This window comes from Leishmania major, chromosome 29 (assembly GCF_000002725.2).
Source record: "Leishmania major strain Friedlin complete genome, chromosome 29".
NCBI lineage: Eukaryota > Euglenozoa > Kinetoplastea > Trypanosomatida > Trypanosomatidae > Leishmania > Leishmania major.
The window spans coordinates 1,053,258-1,071,085 of record NC_007270.2 but is presented as its reverse complement, the minus strand read 5'-3'; the positions used below and the strand labels follow the sequence as shown (position 1 = coordinate 1,071,085).

At 57.7% G+C, this 17,828-nt stretch overlaps 4 protein-coding genes across 4 annotated transcripts; all 4 read right to left on the bottom strand.

The window, feature by feature from the left end:
- Positions 1-2,348: 2,348 nt before the first annotated feature.
- LMJF_29_2450 (putative heat shock protein 20) lies at positions 2,349-2,816 on the bottom strand (the record flags this gene model as incomplete). Its single annotated transcript, XM_003722280.1, has 1 exon — positions 2,349-2,816. One exon carries the CDS (start codon positions 2,814-2,816, stop codon positions 2,349-2,351), a length of 468 nt encoding a protein of 155 aa, XP_003722328.1.
- A 5,198-nt stretch (positions 2,817-8,014) lies between these two features.
- LMJF_29_2440 (conserved hypothetical protein) lies at positions 8,015-10,183 on the bottom strand (the record flags this gene model as incomplete). Its single annotated transcript, XM_003722279.1, has 1 exon — positions 8,015-10,183. One exon carries the CDS (start codon positions 10,181-10,183, stop codon positions 8,015-8,017), a length of 2,169 nt encoding a protein of 722 aa, XP_003722327.1.
- A 1,412-nt stretch (positions 10,184-11,595) lies between these two features.
- LMJF_29_2430 (hypothetical protein) lies at positions 11,596-13,881 on the bottom strand (the record flags this gene model as incomplete). Its single annotated transcript, XM_003722278.1, has 1 exon — positions 11,596-13,881. One exon carries the CDS (start codon positions 13,879-13,881, stop codon positions 11,596-11,598), a length of 2,286 nt encoding a protein of 761 aa, XP_003722326.1.
- A 1,329-nt stretch (positions 13,882-15,210) lies between these two features.
- LMJF_29_2420 (conserved hypothetical protein) lies at positions 15,211-17,145 on the bottom strand (the record flags this gene model as incomplete). Its single annotated transcript, XM_003722277.1, has 1 exon — positions 15,211-17,145. One exon carries the CDS (start codon positions 17,143-17,145, stop codon positions 15,211-15,213), a length of 1,935 nt encoding a protein of 644 aa, XP_003722325.1.
- Positions 17,146-17,828: the final 683 nt, after the last annotated feature.

Here is a 17,828-nt window from a genome sequence, read left to right as displayed (position 1 = left end):
CGCCCAGCATTGCGTATCCGCTGTACGGAGTACAGCACTCAAGACACCTCGCCTACTTCGATAGCGATGCACCACAACCGGAGTGTCGTGGCTTCCTCCTTCGTCTGTGTGTGTCTAAGCGTGTGTGTGTGTGTGTGTGGTACCCCTTAGCTTCACCTCGCGTTCACCTCGCACCGCGCCATTGGCGCTCTCCTTTATGCAAGAGCAGCAGAGAATGCACCTCAACACCCTCTGCGTGCCGAGCACACACAAAACAAGCAAAGGCGTGTGGGTGCGTAGCAGCGAAGAACGGCGGCATGGCCTCAGTCGCTGCGCCCCTCTGTGCACATCCCTACACCTTTCTCTGCCACACCCACACACGGATGCAGACGCCGCATGCTGGAAAAAAAAAGAAGATGACATGCGTGAGCTGAGGTGGAACGGGCCAAAATAGGCGGAATCATACGAAGGGAAAAAGTAATTCAAGATGACATCAACGACACGCTTGGTGTACAGGAGAATAAGGCGCCGACCGCAGAAAATGGGGGGAGAGGAGGACAGCGAAGAGGCCGGCAGAGCGACGGAAGGAGGAGGGCGCTAACAGAGGCAGACTGTGAAAAATAAATCAAAAAAGCCCAGCTGACTACTGCCGATGTTCCGACGGAGGGCGGAGAGCAAAAAAAAAAGGAAAAAGGGTAATAATAACAACAAAACCGATACAAGACGCCATATGCGAAGCATCGGCGACACGACAGAGGGAACGTTGCAGCTAGCACGGTGGTAGGGGCGGGGGGTACCGGCAAGCGTGCATCGCCGGACAGCAGAGGTAGGGTGCAAAATGGCAATACGAAGCCGTCCAGGGCACCATGATGCACAATGATACCAACGCTCCGATAGCGAGATGCATATATAGTGAAGAGCAAGTACCGCCAACATTGTACACAAAAAAGGGGCCTCTCGTACAATGCAGAATACTAACCCTAAATAAATAAACTTCAAGAAGCATTAAAGAACAAAAACTGAAGAACGTCGTCGAGACCAGGAACATTTTTGTCTCAAAGCGTCACTCGACAACGAGCAAGCCGGTGAAGACACGCATAAGACTGCAGCTCACCTACGTCTGCTGCGCTACAGCGAAACCCTGGTCAACCAGGGCGAACCGCCCTGCCGACGGATGGGGCCATGCGCCTTGCGGGCTCTTCTCGTCCTTCCTCGCCCCTTCTTCGCACACGTGCTGCGCCATCGACGCCACACGGAGACTCGCGTGGGCTGCATGCCTTGATGCACGCGGCCCGTGCCGGTGCTCCTGCTCGAGGGCGCGAGCGGTGGCGCCCGCCGTGCGGGTGATGAGGGCGTGGTCGAGGTGCATGCCGGGGGAGTTCAAGGAGGGGGCAGGCCAGCCTCAGGTCATGGTCCTCTGAAACCCGGCACAACCTGCCTGTATGCCATGCTTCTCCCTCTCAGCCGCCTCAAGCCGCGGCGCCCCATAGCATGGCGTGGTGACTCTCCACACGGGAGCCTGGAGGGCTCGATGGTGCCCGTTCGGGGGTGTTCTCGTCCTGCTTCCGGCATCCGTGCCCCATCAGCCCGCCCGGCCGGATGGAGGAGGTGCCGCCTGCTTGCGCGCGCGTGCGCCTCGGCGTTGATCGGTATGGGTCTCTTCGCGCCGCTTTCGCCCATCACTCCTGCTCTGCTGACCCCCGCATGCCGTGACTGGATGTGGCACACCATGTCAGCGCTGTGGTTGGCAGCGCGTGCGCACCGTGCTCGCACTTTCCGACCTCGGGATCTGCTTCAGCACGACGTTGCTGTCCAGGGAGGAGGTTCGCGACACTCGCACGCCCTTTCCGTCGATGCCACAGGGAGGGGGGCGTGGCTGGTTGGCCTGCCCGCATGCACCGCAACAGGTCGGGTGCTGCCGTGAGTGTGAGGCAGCAAGGGGCGCTCCACCTTTTCCCCAAACCGCACGCCTTCCACAGGAGGGGCGGAGGCTCTGGCGGGCGTCGAAGCACCACAACGCTAGCGCGCTAGTAGGCGGCACGCCCTCGGCACTCTATGCTGTCGCCACCGCTCACCCGCCGCTGCAGGAATCCAGAGTACGGTCAAGGTGCCCGTGCGCAGGTGGGCGAGCATCGCCTCCTATCGTCGCGTGAGTGCGGCTTCGGGGGATGTCGGGCTGGCGTCGAAGACCGGTGACGAAGTATGCCATCGGACGCGCGAAAAGAAGATGTGGCAGAAGCCAAAGAGCTGTCGGCGGGCGTATGCGAGGCGTCGCATTCTGTGGCGTCAGCGGGTGCACCCGCCCACGTCTCTCTTCATTCCCTTCTCCCGCTCCTGGTCGCTCATCATCTCACCGTATGGCAGCAGCGTTAGTCGATGGTGACTGAGTTAGACGCTCCAGACTTCGAGTTGCGCAGTTTCGGAATGGACAGATTCAGCTGTTGATCGTTGAAGCTGGCCTTGATTTTGCTGCTGTCGACGGAAGTGGGGAGGTCGAAGCAGCGTTCAAAGCGGCCGGCGCCGCGCTCCGCAACGAGCAGCTGGTGCTCGTCCTGCTTTAGGATGTGCTTGCGGTTGCCAGAGATGCAGATGATGCTCGAGCTCTCTGTGTACACGCGCAGGTCCTCCTTCTTCACTTCTGGCAGGTCAGCAACAAGGATGTAGCCGTCATCCTGCTCCGATATGTCGACGGCCGGAATCCACGACCCGCGCGAGCGCGATGCGAAGAAAGAGCTGAGCATTTGGCGCGGATGTGAACCAGGAAAATGGAAGAGAAAGGGGAAGAAGGTGTCGTCGCTGTTGATGAGCGAGTCCCTCTTGTTGCTCGGGCTCCACATCGGCAGCTCGACAAAGAAACGGTCGAATTGGGAGCGCCAAGCAAACAAAAAGGAAATTGCCGCTGAAAAGGGAATCACCAAAAGGGGAGAAAGGAAAGAGGAGGTCGGCGTAGACGATACAGCGAGGCAGCGATGCAGCGCAAGAAGTTAGTGGAGGAGGTGAGGAGAAGCTTTTAAAGACGTGCGTATTGGTGTGGGCAGAAGGGCTCTGGGGATGTCCTCTGGTTGTCGATTCAAGAATGTGGAATGCGTAGGTGAGGCAGTTGCCATCGTCGTCACGTACGCAGCCGTAAGTGTGCGAGAGAGAGGGTGAAAAGAAGACATGGTAGAGTGGACGCAGAAGGGAGCAACAGAGAGCATGCTGGATAAGGCAGAGATGTTGGAGAATAAGACAGTGGAGTCGCACTCGTGCTGACGAAGAAAGGACCCTCTTTCATGAAGAATCACGCTTTCACGCTGCGTGCGTCTACGAAGATCAGCAGGGAGAGACAGCGTTCTCCCTTCAGCTTCACCTGTGTTGAACCTTCACTGCCCTATGCTCTGTCCTTCGCACCATGAAGGGGTCTACTTGCACGGCACGTCGAGGGAAACGAGAGAGGGAGAGAGCGGCAGTGTGGGTTGACACGCAAACGCAGCGGCCGTCGCATTGTTTTCGACGTTTAGGGGTGCAAGGGAGAAATGCCAATGAAGGGAGAACATGGAGAACACAACGCACAAGACAAACAAGCACCAGCCTTGACAGCCACAACATCCACGCGGGCAAAGGCCGATACACGAACAAGCAAACACGCGGCCCCAGTGAGAGAAACTAACGCATCGAAATCAATGCGTATCGCGCATCCCAGCGTGCAGATATACGCGTACGCGTGAGGAGGGCAAGAAGTGCGTACGCTGCACCACGGTCCTCACCCCCTCTCCCAGCCCCTTCGGATCTTCCCGTAAGGAGTGCACACACATACACACGCACCTGTATATCCACGTAACATTCACACACTCTTGGAAGAGAGAGAGAGACGAAAACAAAAACATCGAAGCAAGCAAGACAATCAAAAAAAAATGGACGGTAGGCAAGGCGACACGGCGACGCGAACAACAAGCGAAAAAGGCGGAAAGCAAAGGGCGAAAACAACAACCAAAAAGGAGAAAGCGAAATGGAGAACAACACAAAAACAGAACGAGCAAACACATCTCTCGGAGACCCACACAGATCGCAGCACACACGCCAACCCCCAAGAGAGAGGGCAAGAAGAGCACCAACCTCGACACCCGCGGTAGAGTTCTTTTTGGAGAAGAGACCTCCTTTCCTAAAAAGCAGCAGCCAGGATGTAAGAAGGTGAGCCAGGTGCGCACGCGCTGCCAACCACAGCGCTGACATGGTGTGCCACATCCAGTCACGGCATGCGGGGGTCAGCAGAGCAGGAGTGATGGGCGAAAGCGGCGCGAAGAGACCCATACCGATCAACGCCGAGGCGCACGCGCGCGCAAGCAGGCGGCACCTCCTCCATCCGGCCGGGCGGGCTGATGGGGCACGGATGCCGGAAGCAGGACGAGAACACCCCCGAACGGGCACCATCGAGCCCTCCAGGCTCCCGTGTGGAGAGTCACCACGCCATGCTATGGGGCGCCGCGGCTTGAGGCGGCTGAGAGGGAGAAGCATGGCATACAGGCAGGTTGTGCCGGGTTTCAGAGGACCATGACCTGAGGCTGGCCTGCCCCCTCCTTGAACTCCCCCGGCATGCACCTCGACCACGCCCTCATCACCCGCACGGCGGGCGCCACCGCTCGCGCCCTCGAGCAGGAGCACCGGCACGGGCCGCGTGCATCAAGGCATGCAGCCCACGCGAGTTTCCGTGTGGCGTCGATGGCGCAGCACGTGTGCGAAGAAGGGGCGAGGAAGGACGAGAAGAGCCCGCAAGGCGCATGGCCCCATCCGTCGGCAGGGCGGTTCGCCCTGGTTGACCAGGGTTTCGCTGTAGCGCAGCAGACGTAGGTGAGCTGCAGTCTTATGCGTGTCTTCACCGGCTTGCTCGTTGTCGAGCGACGAGTGGGAAACGAAGCCAAAAGGGTGGAAAGAATAAATAAAAGGCTCTCGCTTACAACACGAGACGGAAAACAAAGGCAATGGATTTAAAAGTAAAGAGATGCAGAGATCAGAGGCGCGCAGAGACCTTTACCACCACCACTGACAACAAAGAGAGAGACGCACAAGACCACCGGTTCAATCATCAACGAGCATACAAAAAAAAAGAACACAGCACAATCACAGACGCACGCATACACAGCCATACAGAAACGAAAAGGTAGGTGGTGGTAAAGGGAGAAAGTTGGGGGGGGGGAGATGGGCACCACAGAGGTGCCACGGACACTCAAACGCACAGCTCCCAGAAAAGGCAAGTAGAGTAGGCGTAGTAGCAACGGAAAAAAAAACATCCGGAAAAGGTGCAATTCGAGCGGAAGGGAAAAAAGGAGACGGAAGAAAAGGGGGAGGAGGAGAAGACTATGCATGCTTTTATGTCCGCGTCAGGATACACCCTTTTTCAGTTGTACGGCTACACGTTATCGGTACCCGTCTGTTGTTAGTGGAATGGATGAGCTGCTGTTGCTGCTGCTGTGTGAGACTGATTTTTTTCGTCCTTTTCCGCACCAGTATCTCTCACACCCTCTCTCTTCCGCTGTTGAGATGTATCGTCTGCTTTTTTTCCCAGTTCCTGAGATTGCAGGCCGCGGCAGCTACCTCCCCCTACCCACAGCATCCTCAGGTGAAAAAAAAAGATCAACGGCCCTATACCTGCTGCCTGGAAGGAAAGTGATTCCCAAGAGAAAGGAGCGAGCAGGAGGCATCGGGGAGAAGGTAGAGATGATGAGGTGACGATCAGCGCAAGCTGACGAGCAGATGCAGGGATCAGCATGGTGGAAGAGACCCATTCAACCAACACGCGTGAGAGAAAAAGTTCGTGAAAGACCACAAACATACACACACCTAAACGAAAAAAATAGCTTTAGCATGACCCCGGCGGAGAAGCGAAGAAACCAAAAGAGGTGCGCGGGGTGGCAGTAGCAAGCACTCTCCGCGAGAAAAATGTTCGTCAAAGGCCTGTCTTATGATGGCATCTTGAGCAAGATCCAGAGAAGGGAAAGACGTGTAGATGGAATAGAGGTGTACTACGCATCCGCGTGCCGCCATCTGTCTGGAGGAGGGAGAGGGGAGGAAGTAGAGAGGAGAGAGAGGGAGACTCACATATGCAGACAAAAGAATACGCCTTACACGGAAACGCTTGCACACGCGGATCATAGTGTGTGTGTGTGTGTGTGTCCTGGAGAGATTTTCTTAGAGTTCACTGGAGGGGCACATGCCTTAACAAGTTCACAGGACCGAAGAGTGTATGCCTGTAGTAGGGTGAATCAAGCAGAACAAACTATGGGGCGACTAATCCAGCGATAAGCAAAAAGACAACACGGGGACACAACTTATGGAGACGGCAGCCGACAGGGAGAACAAGAAAGCCGTGTGAGAAGAGCGCAGTAGCCAAAGGAGGGGCGAGAGAGGAGGTTGAAGGCACGGAGGAGGCATTCCTGGCGATGGGCCCTGCATCCAGATGAAGAGTTGGAGGACGAAGGAGTACACACCTAGTGATGAGCAAAAGAGAAAAATGAAGCGGTATGAAAGAAGCTGCGGGTACCTTTCGACAGCGTATCGCACGTATTTCGATGGCATTCGTGTGGGTACGCACGCTCTCCTTTACGCTGTCTTCTGTTGCGGTTGCTGTGGCGGTTTTCTCTTTTCCTTTGCCCCAGTGTCGCCCGCCAAAGACACGCACACGCACCCCTTCTTCCTCCTCTTCCTTCCTTGCTCAATACTGCCTCGAGAAATGCTTTTCCGTCTTTTTCTCTGCGCGCATTGGTCATTGCTGCACATCCAAGCGCGGTTGTCCGTGCACGCCATTCTCTGTCCTGCCTCGCAGACTTCCCTTGAGAGAGAGAGAGAGAGAGTCTCCATGGACAGTTAGCCTCAGCAGTTCCAACGGCAAAGAAAAAGAGAAAACAACAAAAGAATGTCCTGAGAGAGGTGAAAACGAGAATCTAAAGCAATAAAAAATGTCAACTACACAGAACCTATGCGTGGACGCTAGACACATGCCTCATACATTATCTGCGGTGGCTGTCATAAAGAGAGATGGTGAGGTGGGAAATGAGAAGGGAAGTTTGTAATGCACGCGCGAGAAGGAAGAAGCACCGAAAGCACGCACGCGCATAATAGCAACTCGTTCTCCATCGCCGGGCACGCCCTCTCCCCAGGCAAACGCCAAAGGGCGCAGGGAGGAAAGGGGAGGGGAGAACAGAGACAGAGGCGTCCAACACACCACGTCCGCGGCAACAAGACCAGCGGCTAAGCAAAAGAGACCCGTAACAAAGAAAGAGAGAGAGAGAGAGCTGCGACGGCAGTAAGTGCGGGAGGGGGCGCAGGGGAGATCAAGAGACGACGTGGACAAGAGCCGACACGTGGAAAGGGGAAGAGGGGAGAGATTTGAGACAACCGTACCACTCGCGAGATAAAGGAAACAAAAGAAACGGGGGAGGGAGGGGAGGGGGGGTGGCAGAACCAGGATACGCAGTTGACAGGAAAGAGTCACATTGACGGGTGCCTGGCACCCACCCATGCTGTCCCACCTTTAAGAGAGGGATCACGAGAACACGCGCAGAGAGAGGAAAAAATAAATCGAAAAGGGTTCCAGCACGAAAAAGAAAGAGAGCAAAGCGAAATAAAGCAGGTAATAAGAAAGCAGAGAAACAGAGAAACCTCGTGGGGGTGGGAGAGAGATGGGAGGGAGAGATAGGAGGGAGAGATGGGAGGGAGAGATGGGAGGGAGAGACTCGTAACAACAACAACAACAGAGCTTATATTGACACAAAAGAAGTACATGAAGCTGAAAAAACCGTAATACGAAGAGAAATGAAAAGATATTCCGAAAATAGAACACAAGAAAACTTTACATGATGCGAAAGCGGACTCTCCTCCTCCTCCCGTCATTGCTTCCTCAACTGGGCCTGCGACTCTCTTGTGCTCTCTTGCTCTTCTTGCATCACACACGCCTCCCCCTTCGCTCTGTCCCTTCCCTCTCCACCCTCTCATCTTCGGATCTCTTCCGTGTTGTTTTCCGTTGCCGCATCATACCCGTGAAGGGGCGCCGTTCAGCTTATCAATCACGGACTTCCTCTAACGAGTCGGCCTCCTGCGCCTCCTCCGTTTTGCGCCGCCAGTACTCCTTGTTGTCAATACACATATTGACGGCGAAGGTCATAAATGGCAGTAGCGCCGAGATCGCCTCCACCATAGGCTGCACGATGTACATTATAAAAGACACCTGACCCTTCGGGAACTCCTCCGCCTCCTTCGTCCGGTCCATGAAGGGCGAGATGGAGAGATTCAGCTTCTGCTCTGCGTCACCTTGGAGGTAAAACTCCTTCGAGATGTTCTTGGCCCACTCGGCATAGATATGGTTGGGCCGCGCACAGTTCGAAATATCGGCCATCTTGATCGACATGGAGAGAGCGAGCCGAACGTCTTCCTTCTTCGAGTGCCAGTCGCTCGTCTCTGACATGCGCACCTGGAAGTTCTTGAAGATGCGCGCATGGTTACCCATGTCCGTCGCCAGAACCATCTCCAGTATGGTCTCCCGCACAAGGAGCCGCTGCTCGTCCGACAACGTTGCGAAGATGTTGTAGCGTGGGTTCCGCAGCAGCTCAAAAGTGCAGGCAAGGTGATGATTCTCCAGGATAGACCTGTCGTTGTAGAGAGTGGCGAGGTAGGCGCGAGTGCGGGAGTGGAAGTTGTTGTTGAGGCCCGGGTGGTCGAAGTCGTGCACGGCGCCGGCGATGATACCTGCGAATATCTCTTCTTTGCTCAAGCGGCACTTCTCGCTGAGCCCGGCCACCATCATGATGTAGTAGTTGATTTGCGTCACATCCGCGCCGTGCATGGCGTTGTGGTATGGGTTCGGGTGGTAGGCGCTCTGCACAGCTACGAGGAAGCGGCGCAGTACGGTGTCGTCCAGGTTGAAGTAGCGGACCAAGTCCAGCTTGTAGATGAGGAGGTACGTCGTGTAGAAGAGGGCGTTGCCGTCGGTGATGATCTCCAGCTGAATGGTGTCGTAGTCCCAGCGGTCGATTCCCTTGAAGATCTCGAACGCCTCTGCAATAACCTGGCCGTTGCCGTTCGTCTCCATCTGCTTCCGAATCTCGGGCCGCTGCAACACACCTGAGATGTCACTCAGTTTCATGCCGGGACTTAACGGAAACGCGCAGCGGATGCAGAACGAGAGTACCTCGTCCGGGTCCTCCTCATGTGGGATATGCTCAGGAGACCACAAGGTGTGCTGGAAGCTCTGTGCGCCTCCCTCGTCGTAGAGCTGGTCGAGTGGGTGCTTTGTGACTATGTGCTCCTCTCGGGCTTTGAGACGTCGCTCGAGGCTGCGCACCTCGCGGCCAACCACCATGGCGCGGTGGGAATGCAGCGCCGATTCCTCTCGCAATGGGCGCACAGTGGGCAGCAGCTTGTCTACGTAGGCGGTGTGCTGCTTCGTCACAGCGGTGTGCACCGTCAACTCACACTCCAGCTTCTCCGCGCACGCCTCCCGCACGCTCGAGCCGCCGCTCGCACGGTTGTACTGCAACGCACGTGTCAGCGGGTGCACCACAAAGCGGAAAACCTCCCGCCCGTTCGGTGAGGACCCATCCGACACCATATCCATCGGTACCACAAACGGGTACGTTTGTGAGGGTTCTTTGCTGTTGAAGATGGTGAAGTTGGCGTCCTTTCGGGTCGGGTCGAGTGAGGTGACCGTTGCCTTGGACTTGATCACGGCTGTAGCTATGGACTTGAAGAAGGGAGCCCACGAGAAGGCCACGCCGGCGGCTTGCTTTGCCTGCCCCAGCTCCTCATCCGTGTAGCTGCGCGCGTACACAGAGCCGGTGCTCTTATCATGGTACGACACCACCGTGTTCTCCGTCTCAGGGTCACAAAAGAGAAACAGCGTACCTAGCAGCACCGCCCTCGCACGGTTGCTCATGGCCAAAGCGCCGTACTCCTTGACGTACTTGTCCTTGCCCAGCAACTTTGGGGCATTGCCAGAGGTAGTCGTGTTCACCACTGTCTGCGTCAATGGGGAGTGGGGGGGTGCAACCGCAGGGGGCGGTCGTGGTGCAGCCTCGGCTGGCAGTCGCGCAGCCGCTGTAAACGCCTCGGCGTGGTCAGCGCTGGAAAAAATGTCGACCGTTTTCTTGCAGCCTGGATGCATCTGTATCTCGTTGGAGGATGACGGCGTCGGCGTCAGCGCCGCCGTGGGCTGCTTCGTATTTCCGCTGCCCATACTGAACACACGGCAAGACACCAACACAAGAGAATGAAAGCACGACAAGGTTGGTGAGCGCAAAGGCAATCACAAACGCACGCTCGGGGAAAGCACAGAAACAAGCTAAGGCCGCATAAAGGAAGAGACACCGAAAGACTCTGCCTCTCGCTGTCTTACAGCGCTCCTTCTTCACTCTTCTCCCTGTGTACGGGTGAAGGAGTACCTGCCTCGTTTGCGTGTGTGCTGAGGAGCGGGTGCGTGTACGTATACGTCGACGTCTAAGCCTCGGCCTCTCTACCCGGCTGTCAGAGCGCGCGAGCGAACAGGGAAGTGGAAAAAGAGGAAGCAGGCAAGCAACAGAACATGGCCATAACCCTCTGCACTGGTGGGAAGGAGTGGCGAGAGGGGGTGCAAACACACACACACGCGAAGGGGGGCGGTGGCGTGGGGTCAGGGCCCGAATGACACGAGGAAAGAGAGGAAAATTATATCCCAGGGTACAGGGAGAGAGCCGTTGGTGCAGGAAAAACGTGGAGATGTGCTTCGCCCTCCTTGACTCCGTGGTTTTGATTTCTTTTTGTGCCGTGCAAGCGAATGAGAAGCTGGATGGGAGGAGGGCAATGGCGTATTCTCGCACCTTGGGCGTATAGGCGTGTATGTCAGTGGTGAGGAGATGCTGAGGCGCAGTGACGGGGGCAAGATACAAAATGGAAAAGGCGGTGGTGATGATGGAGGGGATTGTCGCTATCGAAACACGCGCGCTCAAACGCAGCACACGGCAGCGTGAAAAGATCAAATTTGTACGTTCGCTTGCCGTTCATTGAAGCGAAAGTGAAGAGGTGCAGAAGCATTTGGGGGAGCGACAGTGAGTAAGCGTGTGTACGGCGCACGACGGCAGGCGAACCGTTCAGTCGTGTTGAGAAGATGGGGCATGCATTCCCGGCTGTGACCGTGGTACCAGAAGGCGACTCTCTCTTCCCCCTCGCCCTGCCCTTTTCGTTGATTTGTTCCGCTTGCTCGACTGCCGCTGTCGTAGAAGGGATGGCACTGTTACCGTCTTGTGTCTGTGCGAGGGTATTAGTATCTCTAGGTGTGTGTGTGTGTGTGTGTGTGTTTGTCCGTGGATTTTCTTTTCATCCGTGCGCACGCGTCGAGATAGCCGATGTAGAGCAAAAGAGGAAAACAAGTCCGCCAGCACACAAGGCACTGAGGCACGGTGTGGCGTTGCCTCGTTTTCCTCGATTTTGTTACGGTACGAATGAAGTGACGACAGGTACAAACGTCTTTTTTAGAAGGATGGCACAGAGCGACCGACAAGATGGGAAAGGGCATACAGAGGCACGCACATGGAACGGAAGGAACGCCTCTTTAAGTGCCAAAGGGCATTGTCTTCCGCAACGCCCCTGCCTCGGACATCAGTGTGCCCAGAGTTACTTTGGAGACAGTGCCTTCACCGTTGGCTTTGCCATTGTATATGGCTTCTTCGCGATACTCACAGCTTGGCGCGTCCCCGGCAAGACCTCCAGTTGGCACGCGAAGTCCGCGTCCCGAAGCACCTCCAGCTTGACACTGTTCGGTTTTCTGTGCGTGATCTTGCGAAGGTGCTTCTTGTCGCTGGAAGGCGGCGTCGGAATGGCGTGCACATCTTTCATTGCGGAGGCTGAGGCAACGTCGACAGTGCGGTTTTCTGCCACGGCTACCGCCTGCGGTGTCACAATGACCACCTTGGGTGACGGCGAAGCAGTAACTGATACCGAGGAGGGAGAAGGATGGATGTGCACAGATTTCACTTGCGTTGGCTGAGGTGGAGCTTCCGGGCGCGAGGGCCCTGGCGCTACTGGTGCCGAGCATGGAGCAGGGGTATGCCTTTTGGAGGCCTCCGGCATGATAGGTCTCTGTGAAGCTGGAGTGACTGCAGTGGCAGCAGGCGCAGGAGACACTCGCTTGACTGCCTGCACCGCGACAGGAGCCGGCATGGCGCGTGCCGGCATCTCCAGAGGGGTGGTGTCTGCCATTTTCGGCTGCTCCTTCTCCGATGCGGGCGTCGTTTTCGCTTCAGTCGGCGCAGTCGGTATTGCAGTACGTCGCCGCACCGCCTCAACCGGTTCCGGCGCAGGGGCTGCGGGGCTCTCCTGCTTCGCTGCGCGGGACGCCAACTGACCGGCAGCCTCGGCACCCTGCTCCTCCGACGGCGGCACGTACCGGCGAGTACGCACCACGATCGGGGGCTTCGAGCCAGTACTCTTCGCTGGGGCTGACTGCACCTGCACCAGTCCATCGCCATTTGTGGCAGGAGCCGTGGGAAGAGGCTGGTGCGGTAGCACCGCCACCTGCTTCACCATAACCCCGTGCAGTGCCGCCGCGCCGGAGAGGGTGGGTTGTGACGACACCGTGCATGTCTGCTGCTGGAGTGCAGTCCCGCATTCGGCGCACAAACCAGATGGCGGGAAGCAGGAGGCCGCCGTCGACAATGGGCGTCGCTCCGCGTAGCTGGCCACCGCCTCCCACGACGCGCTCGGCACGCGACCATTGCGACGTCCGCCGGCGTGGGATGACGGCGGCGGCAGTCCAGTAGAAGCGGGTGTGCCAGGTGAGACCGATATAGCAGTGGTGCCGCCATAGTAACGCTTCTGAGGGATGTGCAGGTTGGACTCTACCGGTGCGCGCGGGTCGCGGTGAGACGACGCACTCCGGTTCTTTGGCCGTGAGAGGCACTGCAGGTACAGATCGTGCTGCGGCGGCGTAAGAACGCGCGCATAAAATGAATGAGAACGAGGCCGCCGCTCTGGCAGCGGCATGGCCTCCTCAGAACAGGCGGCGACCGGCTTCTTCGGCACGGCTAGGCGGTCGAAAATGCTGCTGCTGCCTCTGCGTGGCGCGGCCGCCGTCGAGGAGGTGAGAGACGTCGGTGTACCGGCGTCGGTCGTCGAGGAAGTCTGAGACGGCGGCGGTGCGCCGCCGACCGCGAATGCAGCGGGACATTTCTTCGGTGCCGCAAGCTTCTCGTAGTATGCCCTCTGTGAGGCTAACAGGGCAGCATTAGCCACCGCAGCGTGGTGCTTGCTCTCCGGACGAGAAGGCGGAGGTTGACTTCCCATCGACTGGGTCTGTTCTAGGCTGGGAGTAATCGGGCTCGATGGGGCGCGCAGTGACTTGCGGCAGTGCTGTTGCGCTCGCCCTCTTGCTTGCTCCTCCTCTTCTGTGAAGTTCAGCAGGCGGCCGTAGTTCGGCTCCGCGGGCCTCACCAAAGAGCCCTGCGCACCTCTCGGCTGCGCGAGGCGCTCGATATGTCGCTTATCGACACTGGTGGTGCAATGCGTGAGCGGCGTGCGTCGGTCTTGGGGGCTGCCGCCGTCAGTCCAACTTGCACTGCTCCGACGAGTGCCGTGATGTGAATCGTGTTGGGAGGTGTGTGTGCCGGAGTGGTTCGCCGGCTGCGTCGAGTAGCTGCATTTCCGCAGTTCCATCCAAGTTGCATTCTTCCCGATTTCGTTAGAAGGTTCCTCATCCGCATCAGAGGAGAGCAGAGGGGAAACTGAGCCCGAATCCGTGGCGTATTGCACTGCCTGCGGAAGCGGCAACACCGCCATGCCGTCGTCGTCGAGTGGAAGACGCGCTATGGGGCGGGAGTCGTGATACGGTGCATCGTCGTCCACCAAGAGAGACGCGGCCGCCTTCTGCGACGCGAGCTTCGAGGAGGAGAAATGGGTTGACATGGTCTCAGGAAGCGCTGAAGCTCGCACTGATCTTGGCCGTTACTACCACCACGAAAAAGGGCAAGGCGAAACCCAACACGGACGAGAGGAGGCAAGCGACAGACGCACAGGCGGTGCTGTCTCTGTGCCTGCACGAGCGTTACTTTCGCCCTCTTCCTCAATCTAATGCCGGTCGGTTGACTGAGGTCACCGCGCTGACAAAGCACAAAAAAGAGGGGAGAAGGCCCGGCACGCGCGCCGGCACAAAAGTGAGGAGAGGAAACAAGAGGGCGTGTCAAAAAAATCAGAGAAGTCAAGGCAAAAGATGAGTGGGAAGAGGGGGACACGGCGGCTTCCAGGAGAATTTCAGTCCCCTATGCCGGCCTGCGCAACTCAGAAGTGTGGGCGGCTATTTGTGGGTGCGTGTGGGTGGGCTTCTGCCGTCAGGGGGAGGAGGAGGAGGAGGGTAGAGAAGTCTTCCTTCGCCGAAAAGCCCTGTGGCTATGTGCGTGTACGTTTGTGTGTGTGTGTGTGTGTGGTCTCCACAGTGCGGGGGAGATGCTCACGAATCGATGCCTGATGAGAGGATATAGAAATATGGTGAATGAAAGCAGGCGATAGGCAGCGTGAAACCCACCTCAAGAAGCACAGAGCAAGGCAAGAAATCTAATCGGCTGCTCTCAAAAGAGCGCATAAACCCAGACACGCACCCACACAAGCATGTAAAGATGAGGACACGGAGAAAGAGAGAGGCAGCGGAAGTATTGAGAGATGAGCTACCGTTGAACGAAAGACATCGAAGTGCGTTAGCGTGTCGGTCAGTCTCGTTTCTTCGCACATGTGTGAGTCCACGTGGCTTCGCTTTCGTGTTCCATGTATGGCCCCACAACTCATGCACGTGCCAAGATGTGGAGACCGGGAAAGGGGTGCGCCTCACGTTGCTGGTACAATCAGCTACAGTGATAACTGTCATCACAGCGAAAAAAAAAGAAGCTGCGGGTGCCTTTGCAGCCGATGTTCCTAGTTCTTGTGCTTCGCCTTAGCAGAACCAAGAGACGACGACGAAGCCATACTCACAGTGGCAACGAGCACATGAACTGTGTCGCAGTTCACTTGAAGTAGAAGACTAGGTGCGTCTGTGCACGTAGGAGCCCGGGACTCGGCAACCACGAAAGGAGCATGAAAAACTGAGAGAAATCTAACCACCGAGCGAAGGATTATTGTCACAATGGACATGCGCTGCCCGTGTGTGTGTGTGTGTGTGTGTCTAAGAACGAGAAGACCGTGAGAAAAGAGAAAAAGAAGAGTGTGGTGCGTCCACGCGCATGGCATGTTCGCCCCCTTCCAGCATCACCAGCAGCCGCCGCTGGAAACCTCTTCCGCAGAGGCAAACATATGGGCAATGGCTGCCTCCTGAGACGTGGGCACAGCCGGCGGCAAGCTGCGAATGAGAGAGGATCTTCGGCCCAGCATGCTAAAGCTGTGCACGCGGTGATCCAGCCCCATTTGCTTCCTGGCTGGAGGCGGCACCGATAAGGTAGATGGGTGACCACGTCCATCGACAGAGACGCTGTGGCGCTCTAAAGCCTCCTGCATCCTCTGTCGCATCGCGCGCGCGAGTTGCTGCCTGGCAAGGTACTCCTCCACTCCCCAGGGAGTGCCATCGCCGCCGTAGACACTGTAAGATAGCGGCGAGGAGGAGGCCGCCGCCGTGCGAGCGCCGCCTCCCACGTGCGTCTCCATCGTCTGCTCTGCCGCCGCCGCCCGCTCCGCTTGCCACTGCCGCATCGTCTCGAGATGCCGCTCTCGCTGCCGCTGCCACTCGCCGCTCCGCCGCGCCACGGCGCTGGGGCCGCGCTGGCCGCTCCCGCTCGCAACGGCGTCCTTCAAAGACGACGTTTGTGCGTTGATCTGCGGCTGAAACGTGCACTCCCGTTGCTCGTGCTCCGCCTGCTCCTTGCGCAGCGCCTCCAGCTGCCTCTGTCGCCGGCGCTCATACGCATCCAGAGAGGCAACCACAGAGCTGGGAAGGGCACCTGACGTCGAGGAAGGGGTGTTTGACACAGCACCGTGCTGCTGGTGCGCAGACGGCGTACGCAGCAAGCAGCAACGAGTCTGACTACGTGCGGCAACAGACGGAGACGGGGACACACCAGACGCGTCTGTGAAACTGGCGGGATCGACATAGGAGGCAAGAGAATGAACAGCGCTGGGCCGACACAGCCGCTCCATTGCTGTCTCCGGCAGCCGCTGCGCAATCGCCGCACTAACGGGGTTGATGGAGGGCTGAAAAGAGTCCCGTGGCGCCGAGCTCTGACGCGAGAAAATGCGGGAGCCCTTCAGAGTTCGTGTGTGCGCGTCTGTGCCGCCTTCACGTTGATATCGTGGCGCCGTCACAGCGCCTAGCGGAGTGACGAGCGGCCGAAACGGTGCGTGGACCTCGCGCCACGCCACCTCGCGCTGCAAGTGGCGAATCGCAACTTCGTAGCTTTCCGCATGCAGGCGATCGCCAACACTGCCGACGCGCCGCATACGTGCGGCGCGCCGAGTGATAGAAGGGCCTGTGTGCGACCGAGCCTCCCGCTCCGCCTCCGCTGTCTGCCACTGAGCCAATCGACGGCGATCCTCACTGAGAAGGAGGGCATCCGGCACGGGTACCCCATCCAGACCCTCTCTCACCTTCTTCAGGGCAGCGAGCTTCGCAGAGCGTGGGTTGATGGACGGCACATCCTGAAGCTCCTCCAGCACCTCCGCACCCGAACTCTGGCACATTTGCGCAAGCTCTGCCAAACGCCTCACCCGCCACGCGGCCCGGTCGGGCGGTGGCTCCTTGTAACGGGATTTAGTCTCCAGGGCGCGGGTTGAAATGTGAGGATGAAAGGGAGCGATGACTGCCAGGTCCTCAGCCTCGCGCTCCACCCGCACCTGCTCAGCCTTCTTCTCCAGCGCGTGCTTTTCCTTGGCCCTCTGAAGCAGTCTGTCCTCGATGCGTTGACCCTTGGGTGGAAGGCGGCGTGCGGAGCGAGGCGCCTCACGCATCTCTCGCTCGATTGCCTCCTGCCGAAGCCGCTCTCGATGCTCCTGCATTAGTCGGCCCTTCTGTAGGAGAGCCTCGTAGATGGGAAGCGTGCGCATGGTGGACGCCGCGGCATTGCGCTGAGGGGATTGCGAGCTGTGCAGCGAGCGCTCGGTTGCCGTGCCGCTGCCTGTTCGCTCCCTTTCGGACATGAAACCCATTCGAAGTGGCGCGTCCCCTTGTGACTCACTCTGGAGACAATGCGGCATGGGTGCCGAGAGGAGCGCGTTGATGCGCTCTTGAAAAAGGCGACGAGAGGTGAGGGCGGCGGCACCGCCAGCGGTGCCGTCCATTGCCTGTGCCTCCACGGAACACGCCATGGTGACGAGAAGATAAGGTGGTGTGCCGTGACAAGTTGTGAAAGAAGTAGCAGCGTGTTCTGCTGTCTACCTGCCTGTCCACGTACAGATGTGTCATCGACAGCGTAGGTCGAGGCCCCTTCCGCCTCACTGGCATATGTAAAACGAGAGAGAGCGACGTTAACGAAGCATCGAGTGCAGAGTGCAAAACAATACAAGAAAAAAAAGTGAGGAAAAAGAAAAGCGGACGCGAGAAAAGACGTGGAGGCAAAAAGAGATGGCTGCTTCGTTGACTGCGATGCACCAGCAAACGCATACAAGAGATTCACCTGCGTGATGAGACGACATATTTCCTGCTGAAAGCCACCGACATCACATGCAAGGGTGCGCACACGCTCATGTGCGTCTCTGTCAGTGTTGGTGCATACCTTTTCCCCACTTGAAGTGCACATGTTTTCGTTGCTCGACTCAACGGTCTCGTCAACTCTACGAGGCTTTACTTCCTTTGAAGATCAGCAGTCACAATTGCGGTCAATGAACATGTTTCCGGTGTCAGCGGTGGCGCAAGATGGGCATCCTTTATCAGGGCAGCA